At 38.2% G+C, this 16,603-nt stretch overlaps 6 protein-coding genes across 6 annotated transcripts; 3 read left to right on the top strand and 3 right to left on the bottom strand.

Moving 5' to 3' along the window:
- Window positions 1-5,306: 5,306 nt before the first annotated feature.
- GCK72_009927 (uncharacterized protein) lies at window positions 5,307-5,543 on the top strand (the record flags this gene model as incomplete). Its single annotated transcript, XM_053727602.1, has 1 exon — window positions 5,307-5,543. The coding sequence occupies one exon, from the start codon at window positions 5,307-5,309 to the stop codon at window positions 5,541-5,543; it is 237 nt and encodes a 78-aa protein (XP_053587179.1).
- A 5,499-nt stretch (window positions 5,544-11,042) lies between these two features.
- Window positions 11,043-11,378, top strand: GCK72_009926 (uncharacterized protein; the record flags this gene model as incomplete). Its single annotated transcript, XM_053727601.1, has 1 exon — window positions 11,043-11,378. The coding sequence occupies one exon, from the start codon at window positions 11,043-11,045 to the stop codon at window positions 11,376-11,378; it is 336 nt and encodes a 111-aa protein (XP_053587178.1).
- A 119-nt stretch (window positions 11,379-11,497) lies between these two features.
- On the bottom strand, window positions 11,498-12,562 carry GCK72_009925 (uncharacterized protein; the record flags this gene model as incomplete). The annotated part of the gene is made up of 4 exons (XM_053727600.1): window positions 11,498-11,521; window positions 11,947-12,311; window positions 12,361-12,423; window positions 12,478-12,562. 4 exons carry the CDS (start codon window positions 12,560-12,562, stop codon window positions 11,498-11,500), a joined length of 537 nt encoding a protein of 178 aa, XP_053587177.1.
- Window positions 12,563-12,982: 420 nt separating this feature from the next.
- Window positions 12,983-14,232, bottom strand: GCK72_009924 (uncharacterized protein; the record flags this gene model as incomplete). Its single annotated transcript, XM_003094968.2, has 6 exons — window positions 12,983-13,243; window positions 13,316-13,529; window positions 13,605-13,822; window positions 13,874-13,982; window positions 14,028-14,116; window positions 14,176-14,232. 6 exons carry the CDS (start codon window positions 14,230-14,232, stop codon window positions 12,983-12,985), a joined length of 948 nt encoding a protein of 315 aa, XP_003095016.2.
- Window positions 14,233-14,636: 404 nt separating this feature from the next.
- GCK72_009923 (uncharacterized protein) lies at window positions 14,637-15,249 on the bottom strand (the record flags this gene model as incomplete). Its single annotated transcript, XM_003094970.2, has 4 exons — window positions 14,637-14,788; window positions 14,842-15,028; window positions 15,077-15,172; window positions 15,223-15,249. The coding sequence occupies 4 exons, from the start codon at window positions 15,247-15,249 to the stop codon at window positions 14,637-14,639; spliced, it is 462 nt and encodes a 153-aa protein (XP_003095018.1).
- GCK72_009922 (uncharacterized protein) lies at window positions 14,700-16,364 on the top strand (the record flags this gene model as incomplete). The annotated part of the gene is made up of 4 exons (XM_053727599.1): window positions 14,700-14,755; window positions 15,591-15,657; window positions 16,098-16,229; window positions 16,278-16,364. 4 exons carry the CDS (start codon window positions 14,700-14,702, stop codon window positions 16,362-16,364), a joined length of 342 nt encoding a protein of 113 aa, XP_053587176.1.
- Between the last annotated feature and the right edge of the window lie 239 nt (window positions 16,365-16,603).

Below are 16,603 nucleotides of genomic sequence, written 5' to 3'. Positions count from 1 at the left end.
ACACGAACATCAATACAAACACTCCAAATACGAAACAAACCCATATTTTATCCATTTTTATTGTGTAGACGATATCAGCAGTGTTGGCTGAATCCGACGATGTGGACCAAAAACGACGAAATTTAGCCATTATTCTCTCACAAAAATAATAATGAATTCAAGTTTTCTCACAAGTTTTAAATTTCAAAAAAGAGAAGACAAGGTTGGAAGTTCTATTAAAATAGGGAATGTGATGGGGAGAATAAGAGAACGGTATTGAATTATGAAGTGATTGTAAATTGAGCTGAGAAAAAGAGGATAAACTGAAATTATCTGGAAAGAACTAATGAATGCTACCATTATTTCAAAAGAAAAGTCACTTTTTGTCTTTAAACCAATCGAAAGTCTTCCTAGAAGATTCCATAAAAGCGGTAAAAAGACCCGGAGGCAATGAAGAAAAATGTAAATATTTTAGTGTTCTAGTGGACAAGAATACGCAAAAAAAAGTGTGAAAAAGAGGAAGAATCTTTTCCTTTTCCATTTTTTTTCCTCTTCCGCCTACTATAATTATAAATTATTCGCCATCCCGTGGTAAAGCTGATATCAAAATCTGAAATCTTTCAAATCAAAGTGGTCTCAGAAGACGAGAGATTTCAACTTTCTTCAGTGAGGGAAATCACGTTTTCTTTGAAGTTTTGGGTTACATTCGACAAGTTTGAGAAATTGAATTATGAGAAGAATCGAAATTTGAATTGAATTAGAATTCACAATAACTCGGTGAGTAAATTCAATTTATCCGTCATTTGAAACCTTACCACGCCATTTGATTTCTTGAATTGAACTATGAGCAATTTGTTTTCGGTTAGGGACCTAGAATTCAATAAAAAGATATACAGATAGAAATTCTATTACGATATATTTTTGGTTTTGCGACGATCTGCAAGTTACACAATTTCGGATTGTTTAACTATATATTTATCTATTCCTTTACTTATTTATTTATATCACACTTTTTTCAGAAAATGTACTCAAAAACCAGTTAAAAACCAGCCTGGATTCGTTACAGATCCCAACTCAACAACTTACCGATTTCTGCCGAAAAACTGAAAAAGCTAGTGCCAATAAACTTTTTTGAAATCATACAACTTTTCAATCTTTCGAAAGGAAATGAGAGATGAAAGGTTTTTGAAAAAAACAAATGGATGAACTTCAGAAGGAAAAAGATATTTGCATTTTCTGATGGAAATGTGACCGGAAACGCACTGGAAATCCAATTACGAAAGGAAGAGAATGGGTGAAAAACCATTTCCTCCCAAAAACAGATCACATCTTTTTTCACAGGATAAATTATCGTTGGAAAATCATCAATTCTTTCGGTATTTCAAAGTTTCAATCAAATAAAGACAGTTACATTTTCAGTCGAAGGAAACAGTTTTCTTACAAAAGAAGAGCATGAAAAAGGCTCTGCAGAATCCAAAAAAGACAAAGTGAACTCTCGTGAAAAAGATGGTTAATGATGAATTGAAATTGTTGAATGCCATTACAGACATTTACAGCACAAAGAGAGCTCATGAGGTCATGATTAAATAGATAAAAAAAGTTCGACTCGTTCTGTCATCCAGATGAATTGAAGGAAAACTCTGGGAAATCCCAAATCGTTATTAATTCTAAAAACACATTTTGATACTGAGTATTGGCTGGAATTCATTGCCAACTCATGTCTTCCTCTAGCTCATTCAGGACTATCCATTTTCTCACCTAATGACCAAATAAACATACCTTTCTCGTGGCAATTGCTCCAGCTGGAATAGATTTAGCAGGTAAGAAATTTGTCTTGAGAGCAGAACAACAAAAAGCGAATATCATTTTCAGTTCCTTCTTTATTCAGTACTAGATTTTCGTCTTTTCCAGAAAAAGAAAGACAATGAAATTGAAAATGAAGAAGAATTGTGTGGAAGAAGGCAAGAGATGGATGGCTTGACGGAAGAAGAAGAAGAAGAATGAGAATAAATAAATGGGCTCTTCTCTCTTTCCGAACGAAGAAGAAAGAGAAGCTGACGAAACAGAATAAAGCAGAATAAAATACGACTGTTTGGAGGAACAAAAACCCAATGGTTTTTATTCTTTCTCTTAAGTTTACGGAGATTGAAAAACGATTGAAATCATTTATTTTTCAGCTTTTCGGGGTTGACGAATATTTCAATTTCCGCTGTTTTTGCTACCTTGACGACCCAATATTTATTCATTTATTTTCGCCTTCGATTGGAATCAAGACACAAAATTTCTGGTTACAGGGGAAAAAAGAAAGTTTTGATCCCATGAACTCGAAAATCAAAATATGAAATGACCTACCCCTCGAGACAGTTGTCCTCTCTTTTTAAAAGCATTGAGTCGTTGTTGTAGGGTACTCATTTGAATTTGAAGTGATCCTGAATTGGAAATTCAAAACTTTTATTGAGAAAAGCCAGCTTCCGGAATACGGAGAAACGAGTATTCGAAATGTTTTAACTCGGAAAACTAAAGAAATACCAAAAATGATTGACAGAATGAATTGGACCATCGGGAATTTGAAAAGCATAAGAAAAGTGCAAAAAGTAAAAGTATGGAAATGCAGAGTGTATTTTGAGAAAAAAAAAGAAAAAAAAATAGAAATTCTTCGAGTCAAATCTTGTTGGCTCTCTCAAGTTTATCGCACATTAAAAAATCTTCTTTTTGACTTGTATTCTTTCAATTCACTTTCGTCCAAATGAAGAAGGCAATTTTGAAGAAAGAGTACAAAAGATTCTGAGGACGCGTGGATTTCAGATTGAAAAACAGGAAAAGCAGGTTATGATGACGACGACAAAAGTTTAATGGTTGTTTTCATGATGTTCCTGATCTATTGATTAGATATCAGAAAGAAATGAAAATCAGAGATTTGGCCGTATTTTGTGAAATTGTTCCTAAAAAGCTTTAAGAAATCAGAAAACTTGAAAAAATTCCTCTAAGAAACAGAAAAAGGGAACGAAAATGTCGAAGTGACAAATACGAAAAATAAGCAATATTCATTTTGTCTTCGTCTTTTTCTTCTCTTAATTAGTGTCGTACTGGGTGGTACTCTTTCACTTCCTTTTCATCCTATTTTTAAATTTATTAGTTAACCTTTGATGAGGTGTTGGCTATATTTGATGTGTCTGGAATGACATATTGGAGCAATCGTAATTCAAAACGAGTATCCGAATATTTGTAATGTAAGTAAAAATGTAAGTATCTGGAATAATAAACAGCATCTCTGTCATGGAATTAATTAACCATTAATTCACGACCTCCAACAACCAGCCTAACAACTCTGTGGCTCCTATTAGATTCACAGATATCTAACCAAAATGGCTATAAGAAATGAAAATGGTTTGGCAATAAACTCAATACGTGTTACGTGACCTTCTGTCTTTCGGAGGAAATACTCAACTACTCTCGTCAACTACTTGCGTGTCCCTGAACTCTGTTTGTGCTGCCCTCAAGATAACGATCGCCCTCGATTCGCTGCATATAAGGAAAGGAAATCGTCAGTTCAACCGCTCTTGCTCTATTGGACACTCAACTGCTGGAAGCTCAACCAATCGACGTCTCTACCGTGGCTCCGCCAATCGTCTCCAACAAATGCTCTGGCACACCAAGAACTCAAGCGTCTAAAGTATCCTCCTGTTCTAGTGACACTGTTGAATAAACTTGCCAAACCTCTCCTTTCTTACTGTTCTCATCATACTCATTCTGACGAGGGTGCCGCTCTCCTATTAAGTCGGAACATGGTGCATCGACGGGGAATCGAACCCCGGCCGCCCGCGTGGCAGGCGAGCATTCTACCACTGAACCACCGAGAGCGGCAGTGTTAAAGTATCCTCCTGGCCCTTTAACACTATTGAATAAACCTGTCAACCTTTCCTCTATTGTTATTCTCGCATTCTAAGTCTGACGGTTCACCTTCCCTCTAACGTCAGCACATGGTGCATCGACCTGTGGACACAACCCATAGGTGGCGAGAATACTAGAGATGGAGGCTTACAATAATCAAATCAGGCACTACAGGATACTCCCAACACAACACTTGTGAGAGCCACAATGAAAAGAGTCACACCAAACCCTAGCTCTGGTCTTCGCAAGAAGAAGACGTGGCACTGAGCAGCTAAAGGGATCACAACTTTCTCAACCACTGAACCACTCACAATTCGCTATTCACCCAAACACCGAGTAGCTTCAACTCCACATTCTCGTACCACACTACGGAACATGTACGAGTTTGTAACTAGTGCCCACAAAGCACACGACTAGTGCCAACAAGGCACACGACTAGTGCTTATAATGCACACGACTAGTACCAATACGGTACACGACTAGTGCCAATAAGGCACACGACTAGTGCTCCTAATGCACACGATAAGTGCTGAAAATGCACACGATAAGTGCTGAAAATGCACACGATAAGTGCTCATAATGCACACGATAAGTGCTGATAATACACGCACGCGATAATGTTAATTTTATTTTGTTTTGTTTTTTTTTGGTTTCTTAAAACCAACAAATACCTACACAAATTCCACAAACATGGTATCGAGCGAGCACAACTTCACTTGATCAATACAAATACAACTTGGTTCACACAAGAACCCCGATACAACATCGATCAAAGCTACACACCCACGAGATCCTCCCTTAACGGACTGTCATTACGGTTCCATCTGCGGATTCTTCGTGCCACACCGGCACCACTTCAGAAGAACCACTTGTGGCTTTGAATCCACCCACCAGTGCTCAGAGCACCTCTTGCCGCCCCCCAGTGTCGCGGAATTAATAGGTCTTAATTCACGACCTAGCTAAATCACAAAGCCACACGGGCTCACAAGAATTGTCACAGTCCACACTAGACCACAATTTCGGATAACTATCACACGATAACATATCTATGCTGTCCTACAATCATAAAATCTATTGTAGACACTACTCACAGCAACAAGAAACCATGATTACTGAAGATAGCTCACCAAGCTCCCTCACAACTATTTCAGTTTCACAAACTTCCAAACCCACATACATTATCTCACTACAACTGAGGGATCAACTCAAATCACTCGAGCAATCAGTTACAAACTACGATCTACACTTGAACTTAGGATTCGTACACATTCACAGCAGCAACTGCTTTTACACGATCACAGCATTTTGGGAGCCGCCACAGAGTTCTTCTCGTGGCCCCCCAGTGTCGTGGAATTAACTAGCCATTAATTCACGACCTTCAATAACCAGCCTAACAACTCTATGGCGTCTGTTAGATTCACAAATATCTAACCAAAATGGCTATAAGAAATGGTTTTGACAATGAATTCAATACGTGTTACGTGACCTTCCCGAGGAAATGCTCAACAACTATCGTCGACTACTTGCGTGCCCTGACCTCTGATTGTGCCGACCCCAAGATAACGATCGCCCTCGATTTGCTGCATATAAGGAAACGGAATCGTCAATTCAACCACTCTTTCTTCGACTCTCGTGGCTCCACCGACCGTCTCCAACAAGGACTCCACCGATGATCTGGCTTACCAAGAATTCAAGGAAACTAAAGTATCCTCACGTCCCGTTCACCATATTGAATAAACCTGTCAACCTTTCCTATCTTGTTATTCTCGCATTCTAAGTCTGACGGGGTTCACCTCCCCTCTAAAGTCAGCACATGGTGCATCGACCGGGAATGGTGCATCGGTGGTTCAGTGGTAGAATGCTCGCCTGCCACGCGGGCGGCCGGGGTTCGATTCCCCGTCGATGCACCATGAGATGACACGCTTGAGGGACGGTGGGCCCGTGTCAAACTTAGTATATGAGAGTAACAGAAAGAGGAGAAAACTAACAACTTTATCAACATGAATACCAGAAAGAGTTCTCTTGCCCTTGAAGTTAGGCTTCTCCAGAGCTGCCGTAGTTGGCGGTGAAGGTGTTGGATTTGACCACGATCCAAGCTAGTAGACTTCACCCGCCAGCACTCCATGTAGAGATCCACCCAGCCATTCTCCAAGGTTTCTTCGGCAGACACGGTTGAACATCGGTGAGTGAATGATCGAGAGACGACGACTTCTGACGGCTTCCTCTTCCTTATATGCACAGAATGTAGAGCAGATTGTTATCGTAAGGTCATCAGGTTGAGTTTAGGAGGGCACGTCCAGAACGAATTGGTTTCAGTATGGTTGATCACGGTTCACGTTTCACGCAGTTGTTAGTGTTCATTTTATTATTTACCAGCCTGGCTGCCGCGCCTTCGGCGCTTCATCCGGCTGGCCTCTTCTTATTTTCCTGTTCGCCCTCTCACAGAAGTGTTCATGTGGCCGACACAGGTAGTTGGCGTGCGGACCGCATGCGGATTCAGTCCTATTTTCCGACCGTATAGAGTCCGCGGCAAAATTATGGCCCGCTACGGACTGTAGATGGACGCAGTGTGGACTTCGGGAAAAGCGGAGGAAGTGGGCGGCAGGCGTCCGCACGCGGACTCAGCGCGGACCGTATATGGGTTGGCGAAATAGTCCGTATGGACTGGCCGCGGCGGCCGCTTGCAGCAGCTCTTCCGAAGCTCTCGGACTCCTCTCGGATAATGATTATTTTTTAATCATTTACGGAGATTTTACGTTTCTTTCCCTATTTTTCGAAAGTTTCGCCTTTCTTTATGTTTTTTAAATTGAAATTTCTTTTAATTAATTTTTTTCGTGAAAAATTTTCGCATGTAACTGTGAATGATCGAAGAATTATTGTGTTTTCAGACAGTCCGATGATCCCAAAAAGAGAAACAGCGGCGATAGCTGAAATGGAACCAATCCTTCGATTTCCTCAATGGTTTGTGATAGTATTCAACATTCTCTATTCAAAATAAATTTTTCAGTGAGAAACTTGGTTAAAATTGGCCGGAACTCCTTCTCAAGCACGACATCTGTATTTGTCCGGAGGAGGAACCCTTTTTCGAAAGTAAGTTAACTGAATAAATATTTTTTATTCCGCAATTAATTGATTTTTTTTTCAGAAATACAAAGGGAAAAACGGAAATCAACGACTGAAAATGGCTTCTACGCGAATTGGATTTCGTTGGATTTCAAGGACACGACTGCCCGATAAACTTGTGATTTCTGTTTATAATTTGCTATGCTTTCTTCTTATTTTCATTATTTTCAATGTTCCTTTTTATCTTTCTTTAAATAAAATAGTAATTTTATCACTAATCTTCTTTGTTAAATGACGATCTCAACCGGGAAACAAAAGTAGGGAAGGGGCTGGCGGTGGGAGGAAGAGGAGCAACTTTTTCGGCGCGCGGACTCGAAACGGACCGTATATGACGCACACATATCGTCCTTAGCTACTTCTTTTTGAGTCCGGCGCGGACGCGTATATGGTCCGTATTTCGTCGCTGGCCAACTACCTGTGCGAGTGGTTAACGCTCACGCCTGTCGCTGAAAAGGCGAAGGTTCGACTTTTGCCCATGGCGCGCTCTCCCCTTTATTTCTCAAAAATCTTGCGGACATCCTGAAAAACAGACAGACAAATCCACAAACAGAGCCCACACGCGTTTTATATATAAGAATGATTGTATTTTGAGTAAATTGTGTAAGTCTGGCAATGGACCAGGCTTAATACTCAAGGTCGTGAATTAAGACCTATTAATTCCACGACACTGGGGGGCCGCAAAGAAGTCCGTGAAACGGGCTTGATTGTACACATATGTGTGTTGACATGTTCGACTGGTCTACCTCACCACGTACAAGTTTACACGTTACTCTGACACCACAGCCTTTACAATATCTCCCTGCAACTAAGGGATCAGCTCAAACCACTCGAGCTACCACAAACGACGATCAACACTACAACTTATGATACGTCCACATTCACAGCGCCAACTGCTTGTGCACAATAACCAAGCATTTTGGGAGCCGCCACAGAGTTTTTCTCGTGGCCCCCCAGTGTCATGGAATTAATTAACCATTAATTCACGACCTCCAACAACCAGCCTAACAACTCTGTGGCTCCTATTAGATTCACAGATATCTAACCAAAATGGCTATAAGAAATGAAAATGGTTTGGCAATAAACTCAATACGTGTTACGTGACCTTCTGTCTTTCGGAGGAAATACTCAACTACTCTCGTCAACTACTTGCGTGTCCCTGAACTCTGTTTGTGCTGCCCTCAAGATAACGATCGCCCTCGATTCGCTGCATATAAGGAAAGGAAATCGTCAGTTCAACCGCTCTTGCTCTATTGGACACTCAACTGCTGGAAGCTCAACCAATCGACGTCTCTACCGTGGCTCCGCCAATCGTCTCCAACAAATGCTCTGGCACACCAAGAACTCAAGCGTCTAAAGTATCCTCCTGTTCTAGTGACACTGTTGAATAAACTTGCCAAACCTCTCCTTTCTTACTGTTCTCATCATACTCATTCTGACGAGGGTGCCGCTCTCCTATTAAGTCGGAACAATCTCGATTTGATTTCTGAATACAGATGCTGACGATCCGACTCTCGTCACTTTAGGAAAACGTATAAAATAGTTTGATTTCTAAACTTCAAACATGTGAAATAAGATACTGTTGAATCAAGTACTTCACATTGAAACATTTGCCGTCCAGACTGTTTGAATTGAAAATTTCGAGTGTTCTTTGTGCTCAAATAAGCATAAGCATATATTTACGAAAATCATCATGATGAACAAAAATGATACGTTTTGAGATGAAATTTATGAGCGTTTTCCAGATATTCAACATAAAAATGAGTATAAATGAATTATTCCTCCAGTAACTACAGTATCCATCTGATACTAAAACCCAAAAAACTCATTTCAAAAGAACAAAAGAAAGAAGTTCAGAGGGATAATGGAAAAGGAAAAAAAAAGAAGTTTCATTGAGAAAAGTGAGTTTCCAACTGCATTAGTAAGAGTGACAAAAAAGAAAAAAGTGAATGAAAAACGTGTATACATTAATGATCACAATGGAAAAAGAGGCACATTTTTAAATTGAAATATTCTGCAAATTTTCTACTGAAATCAGAAAAAAAACTTTGTCTTTGAACAAGAAATTTTTTTGGATTATGAAAACGGATCTAATTTCAGAAATCTCAAGTACATGATACTTTTGAGAACTTTTTTCGGATATTGAAACATGAGAGTTCTGAGAAAATTGGGAGATTGTTCCGAAAATAAAAACGTTTTGGAATCAAAAATCAGAAAATCAGTGGAAAACGAATACGAGGGAATACATTTGAAAGTAGATAAAAGCAAACGGATCACGTCTTGAAATGATAACATTTTCTCATTTCAGGATGTTTTTTTCTTTCCGGAGAGATAGGAGAGTAAAACATATATTGATATTTCCGAGTAAGAGAATAATATGAGTGAAATGTATTCCGATTCCGAATAATTGTAGTCAAGAACTATAGTGAATTCTGATTTTTAATAAAAATGAAATAGTGAAAAGAAAAGTAAATTCAGTGAATAAAACTAATTGATTATATACATAGACTCTCTATCCAATCCAGAATCTTCATAATAAAATTTCAACAGTCTTGATACAAAAACCTCCAGCTTTCCAACTATTAGAGCACCTAAACATCACGAAGAGAATTTCTCAAGAAAATATGTCAGAAACCGACAAAAATGTATGCGTGTGACATATATCTCATCTTTCTTTTTTGTTTCTTCCAGGGACAAAAACCGGCTATAAATTTTTGAAAATGCACGTCACATCAAACACATTTTTTGATTGTCACATGGTTTATCCAGAGAAAAATTTATTTGTGATTCTTGGAGTGTTCTTAAAAAAAATAAGGAATGGAACATCAAAAAAGAATTTGTAGATCCCGCCTTAACAGTTGTATTTATTGAAGGAAAGAAGGGAGGATTAACAGGAAATAAAATGGCGAAAATTGATTTGATGTTATTCGGAAATAGACGTAGAATCAGAAAATCAAATAACACATTCTGAATATGTGATGATACCCCTTTCCTAGTCATAATTTGCGATTTCAGGTGATATTCTAGAATTTATAAGCTATTTTTTCTTGAAAAGACTTACATTTCCAAATAAATCGGTTCGATTGCTGAAAATATGTTGATAGAGCATTGTGTAATTTCGGAAGTTTGCCCGGTTTGCACCGGGCATTTTCGGTTTTCTGAAAAAAAAAATCTAATTGAAAAAGGTATTAAAAAAACAACAGCTCGTCTGAAAATCGAACTGAAAAATACGATTTGTTCCTATTCATCAAAAAGTTGTTTGCTGAAATCGTCGAATTTCAGAGCGTCAACAATTGAGAGACTGAAAAAGGACATTTCTAAAAAGAAAAAAGAACACGACAACGACAAATGGGAAGAAAACATCAGGAGACGAGAAAAAAGGGAATGGAAGATCGGGTAATTTGATAAGAATTATATTTCAAACACACTCCGGTCAAATGAAGTGAAACAAATTCCAGGAAAAGAAACGGAAAAGAAAGAAGTGACACTTGAAAGCTCTTGTCTGAACTAAAATTTAGATTCTAAGAGTTCTGAAAACGGACATGGGAATTCACCAGAGTACTGTAGGCTGCCCGCTTTTTGTGTAAGTTAAAGTAAAAGAATTAGTGAGAACAAGATGGAGAGCGTATTAGTTAGAATTTCAAAAAAAAAAAACAATAATTCGCTTTTTCAGAAGTTATTTTTAAATCTGAACATATTTCTTGCTAAAATAATTCCTCCATTTTAGGTACTACTCATCATATTTTTTAACTGTTACTTTAGTCTTAAAGTACAGAATGACTGGGTAGATCACATGAAAAGAAGATGAAATATTCTTTCTTTTGATAAAATAACGAAACATCAAAAATCATCTTCGGTGTTCGTTACGGTATCAACTATGACAGACTGACAATTTGGATGTCTAGTCTCCCCACTTTTTTAGTTTCGTAATTGCTCAAGAGAATTATTCTAACCTCAACATGCCCTCAACTCATTTTAGATTGTTCCAGTTTACTTTAAGTTCAATATGATTACAAACGCACCGTCCATATTACTTGATTTCAAACATCAAAATGGCCGTGAACCAATCGACAACTGTTCACTCGAAAGACGCAACAACGGAGGAATTCATTCAAAAATACATGTCACTTATCATCGCTGCATGCATTGGAACCATCATTTTGGGTCTTCTTTTAGCTTCTGGATTCATGTATTTAACGAAGAAAAAAGGGAAAAAGGAAGATTCAAATCAGTCAAAACAAAGAAGTTTCAATGAAAGATCTGTGACTACTCCGCCGAAAATTCCAACTGACAAACCGACGAAAAGTGCAACGACGACTGAAAGTTCCATGAGTTCCGTGATTTCGAGTGGACCAAGTGAAACAAAAATAGAAACAGCGAAAAAATAAGAACTTTCTTTTATTCGTTTAATTTTAATAAAATTCTTGAATGAAGATAGACTGTTGGCAACCAATCAAGAAAGTAGTGAACGTGTAATATTACAAGATTTCAAGACGAACATTTTGAGTTACATGAGAGTTTGCTCACGTGCCTGGAATTTTATGTCGGTTTTCCGCTTGAATTTCATATCTTAGGTTATTGTAACGACAGTAATTGTAAAGAAATGTTGTTACTGATAACTATTGTTCAGAAGCGATGAAATATTTAATTGAAAACAAAGAAGGATAGTAATTCTTCAATCAGAAGCCGCTTGATTCACAGTGTGTTTTTTTCTCAACGAGAGACATAGGAAATGAGAAACTTTATTATCAAAAGAATAACCTTTCCGTCGATTAGAACGAAATGGTTGGATAAAACAAATATTCATGAAGTAGACTCCGCCGATTTTTTCGATTTTCCTTTTTTAGATTTCGAGTACGAACTTTTCGGTTTTTCTTCTTTTCCGTCTTCCTTTTCTTCATTTCCATCTATTTCTTCTTTTTTCTCAATCCTTTTCCCTTTTTCTAGTTTACTTACACATGAACTTCTTCCCTTCTTTGGCTTATTTCCATTTTTTGACTGTCTTCTCGCCCGATTTTGGGGTCTCCCCTTGTTCACTGTTGGTTTTTGATTTTTTGCAGTAAGAAATGAAATTGCGAATGCAGCAAAGAAACAGAATCCAGAGATCAAGATAACAGCGAGACCTATTGATATTCCAGGATTATTGCCAATGAATCCAGATGGTGTCGTGAGCATAGATAGAGCTTGCTGCTGCTGCTGCATCATGTGTTGTTGTTGAATCATCATCTGCTGTTGTTGAATTTGTTCAGGAGTCAATTGAGGAGGACCTTGTGGAGCAGCTTGTTGAGGAGCTGGAGACGGGGTTGCAGGACAGAATCCCACTGGAAAAATTGAGTTTATTTTGAAAACTAACAATAAAAATTCACCAACCTCCAGGATATGTGACACAAAAATAATCTTTAATTTTCTTGATGTATTCATCTTTTACTGCTACTGTAAATTATATTGTCATCTAATTCATTTTCTGATCATATTCAAGAAACCAACATTTAAAATATGAGGATTGGAATTTTCTATCTGCGAGGCCCTCCAGTTGTTTTTCACAAGAGCCTTGAACATTCAAATTTTTCATGAAATCATCTTTACAACCTTCATAAATCTTGGCGATTCTAAAACGTCAGCTAATTCTCTGAATATGTATCAAACCTACTCGTCCTTATCACTCTGTTCCAGCTCTCTAAAGCATTACTACATTTATAAGCCTCTATCAAAATTAATTCACTTACGATGTTGTCATATTGAAAAAACGGTTAGTGTGTATTTCAAATCGATACTGTGATGTCAGTTCAGATATAACCTGACCTGTCCTGAACCTCTAAACTGCTCCAATAGTTTGTAAGGAAGAGGTCGTCCGGTTAATTACACACCGGTATTTTTTAAAAAATTTTATTACAAGGTAATTGTAAAGAAATTAGTCAGTAATAGAAAAACCACCAAGAAGAATCATATTGCAAAAAGTTCCCGCAGCCCAAAACAATGAAAATGTGAGCATTCACTTTCTAGCAGAGTCGTAGTTCTCGACGAACCACTGAACTGATTCTTGAATGGCCTGATCGAATGGAGTGAACTTGAAATCTGGGAACAGTTTCAACAACTTTTCGTTTGAAGCAGTCTTCTTAAATTGACCATCAGCTTTCGACGTATCATATTCCACGTTTCCAGTGAAATCGATGGCTTTGACAACTGCGGAGACAGCGTCGCGAATAGATACTTCATCTGATTCACCAACGGATAGAATAATTGGTTCAACGTCCTGAAAACTCATTCTCGTTAAGTTGTTTGATGTTATCTTCATTCGATTGGAATAAAAGATGTAATAAATCACCTCGTACTCTCTCACTACTCGAATGAAAAGTCTAGCAAGATCCAATGAGTAGATGAACTGTCTAAGTGGTTTTCCAGACCCAAATACTTCCAGAGATGTGTCATCTCGTTTTGCAACGTATGCCTTGTGGATTAATGCTGGAAGTACATGACCTGCCTGAAGATTGTAGTTGTCATGTGGACCAAAAACATTACATGGAATGACGGAGGTATATCTGAAAACATTTGAAATGGACTATTAATACAGAAATAAAGAGGATTTAGGAGTAGTTATCTGTCAAAACACTCACTTTCTTCCATGTTCCTGCGCATATCCCTTGTTGAGGACATCAATCATTCGCTTAGCATACGAATATCCAAAGTTCGAATCATGTGGTGGTCCTAGGTGCACCATTTTTTCATCTATTGGGTAAGTGGTTTTATCCGGGAAAATGCAAGTTGATAGACACGAGACGCATTTCACGACATCGAACTCGTGACATAACGCCAAAACGTTGTCATTGATAGCCTAAAGTTTTGGAAGATTCAATATGAACTGGGAAATCAATTTGTTTCTCACCATATTCTTACGGAAAAACTTCAAGTTGTGAGCCAAATTATGGAAGAGGCCACCGACCATAGCGGCTAGATGAATTACATGAGTTGGTTTAACGGAATCAAACAACTTTCTGAGAGCTCATATTTGAAATAGATTTAAAGTTTCTTTTATTTACCTAGTTTCATCTATATTCTCCAGATCACAATCTTTGCTGCCAATGAAGACCCATTGTTCTTCTTCGCGCTTTTCAGTTGTTTCCACAACCTAAGTAAAACTTTCATACGTTGTTGTGAACTCTGTAACTTCCTCGTTTTCAGTTATACCTGTTTGATTGCGCTTCCAACTAATCCTGTTCCGCCAGTAACCAGAATTGTTTTCATTATCTGAATTAGAGTGAGATTACAGTGAAATATAAACAAGCAACAGTGAAAAACAGAAAACAATGAAACTGAAGCGAGGCAAAATTGATTCACTTCTGCCAGTGCATGGCAAAAGCCACGTTCTTATGCGTCGTCAGAGAAATGTGAGAAACGATACGCAGACAAAGCGACACATATTCGCTTTGCATGCACAGCCGCGCCGTTATCGGCAACAGCGATTGAATTATACTGCTTATCGATCAAACCCGGATCAGGATTTATTTAAGTTCTTGTTTTCGGGATGTTGAATGGAATTGAAGTGGATGGAGTGGGATTACAAATCAAGAATATGATAAATACACAAAGAAAAATAAGATGGTATCGCAATAAGATGAATATTTAATGAGGGATCCGTAGTTAATTGCCTATTCAGGTCTTTTCTCGGAATGTTTTCGCGTGTGCTCCTCGGCAGTCTTCATGAACTTCTTATGATCCTTCTGGAACTCCTCGGCCACGTCAGCACGGATTGGATGATTCGGCTCAGGTTCGTTGATCAATGACAGCAAAGCCATCATCACTGAAATTCAAACGTTTTTAAAATAAATAGATCACAGATATAAATACAAATACCTTGCTCAGTTTTCGTGGCTGGCTTCCAATTCTCAGCAGTGACGATTGGGAGACAGAACTTTCCTTCCTCATCAACATTTGGGTGATAAATTTTTGTCTCGAAAGCAACCTTTGGTGGCTTGAAAGGGTAATCGACCGGGAATGTAATTCCAACTTTGAAGGCACCTTTGTTGTATGGCTCCTTGTCCTAATAATGAGAACATTCAGAGCTTTATTCACAAGAACACAAACTTACTGGGAGCAAAAGAACCGTCCACTTCAAAAGGTTCGTTTCCTCGCACTCGACATTTTCGTAAGCCTTCACTCCACAATTTTTGAGATCCCCGAGCTCCTAAAAATAAAATTTAGGTGAGATGAATCAATACGCCGATGCTGAGGTACCTTCTGAAGACGCCGAGTTGCTGACATTTTGATGTATATAATCTAGTTGTGTTAATTTCTGAAAGAAGACAATTCGAAACGATGACGAAGTAATGATTCCAGAGAAAAATTTAGGAAACAGCGGTTTTTAGAGTTTTTCCATTTTAACCAGCATTACAAATGAAAGCTCGTGAATAGAGTATTTTTTAAGACTAGTTTTACAAGTTTCCGAAAAGAAAAAGGACGACAAATGACGAAATCTGATTTCCGAAACTGGTTGTCAGCATGCGAACTTTGGTGTCGTGAAATGAAGTGTTTAGTACGTACGTTCACTCTGACGAGAAAATGCACATCTTCAATAAGCGGGAGTTCAAAAATAGTTTTTTTAGATACTGGATCCTGGAATTCCTGCTGGAAGAACAGTTTCAACATGAAGATTTCCACAAGAATAATATGGTAACATTATAAGAAACCTGGTTGTGAGTTGAAAGAGAGCGTGCGCGCACAACACATGACACCAGCCATTACACCCACTCTGAATTGTTTTCACGATGTACACTCGAAGCGCGAGCCGGTTGCTATGGAAACATGCTCAGCAGCACGACTGGTACCTGAGAAAGAATTGATTTTTGATCTGCTATGAATGTTAGTACAGAGATCTATCATTACAACTCGTGGAGAAACGACGAAGAAAAAGAAGCAGAACGATTGGTTACTGTAATATTTATAATAGCTATTTTCTCCATATTCATATTGACGATTGCTGGTGCCATTTTGATTGGTTTTTTGAAGGTTCGTTCTGAGTTTATTGTAGTCATTAAAGTCATCATTGGAAACCTTCATCGACAGATTCCGAAAACATACGGTTTTTTGGTAACAATTTAAAACAATTTCAGCCTCAATGGTTTCGATTGAACATTTATCAAGATCAGCTGCCACAAATGACAGATTGTTCGTGTCTAAACATCTGTTTACCATGTCAATCTTGCTCTTTCAGAAGACTTTTGAACGGTTGTTTTCCCAGATTAGTGAGTAGACTATATCTTTCTGCTACGTCTAATTCCTTCCAATTTCAGAATTTGAAGCAGCGATTCAATTGCACCACGACCTGCTGTACTCGACCGGGACCCGATAAACTGAATCTTGTTTGTTGTGTTGTTTGATTTCACTGATCCTTTTTAAATAAAAATCATTTTGGTTTATTAATTTGTTTTTCTGAAGAAGGAAGAGAGAAAGTGAGGTTCTGAAGGCGTTAAAATACTTAACTTCTCGTTCATTGATTACAATTCTTCAATTTCCCACAAAATGATATATTTTCTCTATCCTCATCGATTTTTTATTCTCCTTCCACTTCTCTCTTCGGAGCTCAGAGCCGTCAGAATATTTCCTTCTTCTGGTTACC

Source organism: Caenorhabditis remanei, chromosome III (assembly GCF_010183535.1).
Source record: "Caenorhabditis remanei strain PX506 chromosome III, whole genome shotgun sequence".
NCBI lineage: Eukaryota > Metazoa > Nematoda > Chromadorea > Rhabditida > Rhabditidae > Caenorhabditis > Caenorhabditis remanei.
This window is presented reverse-complemented; position numbering and strand designations above follow the sequence as displayed.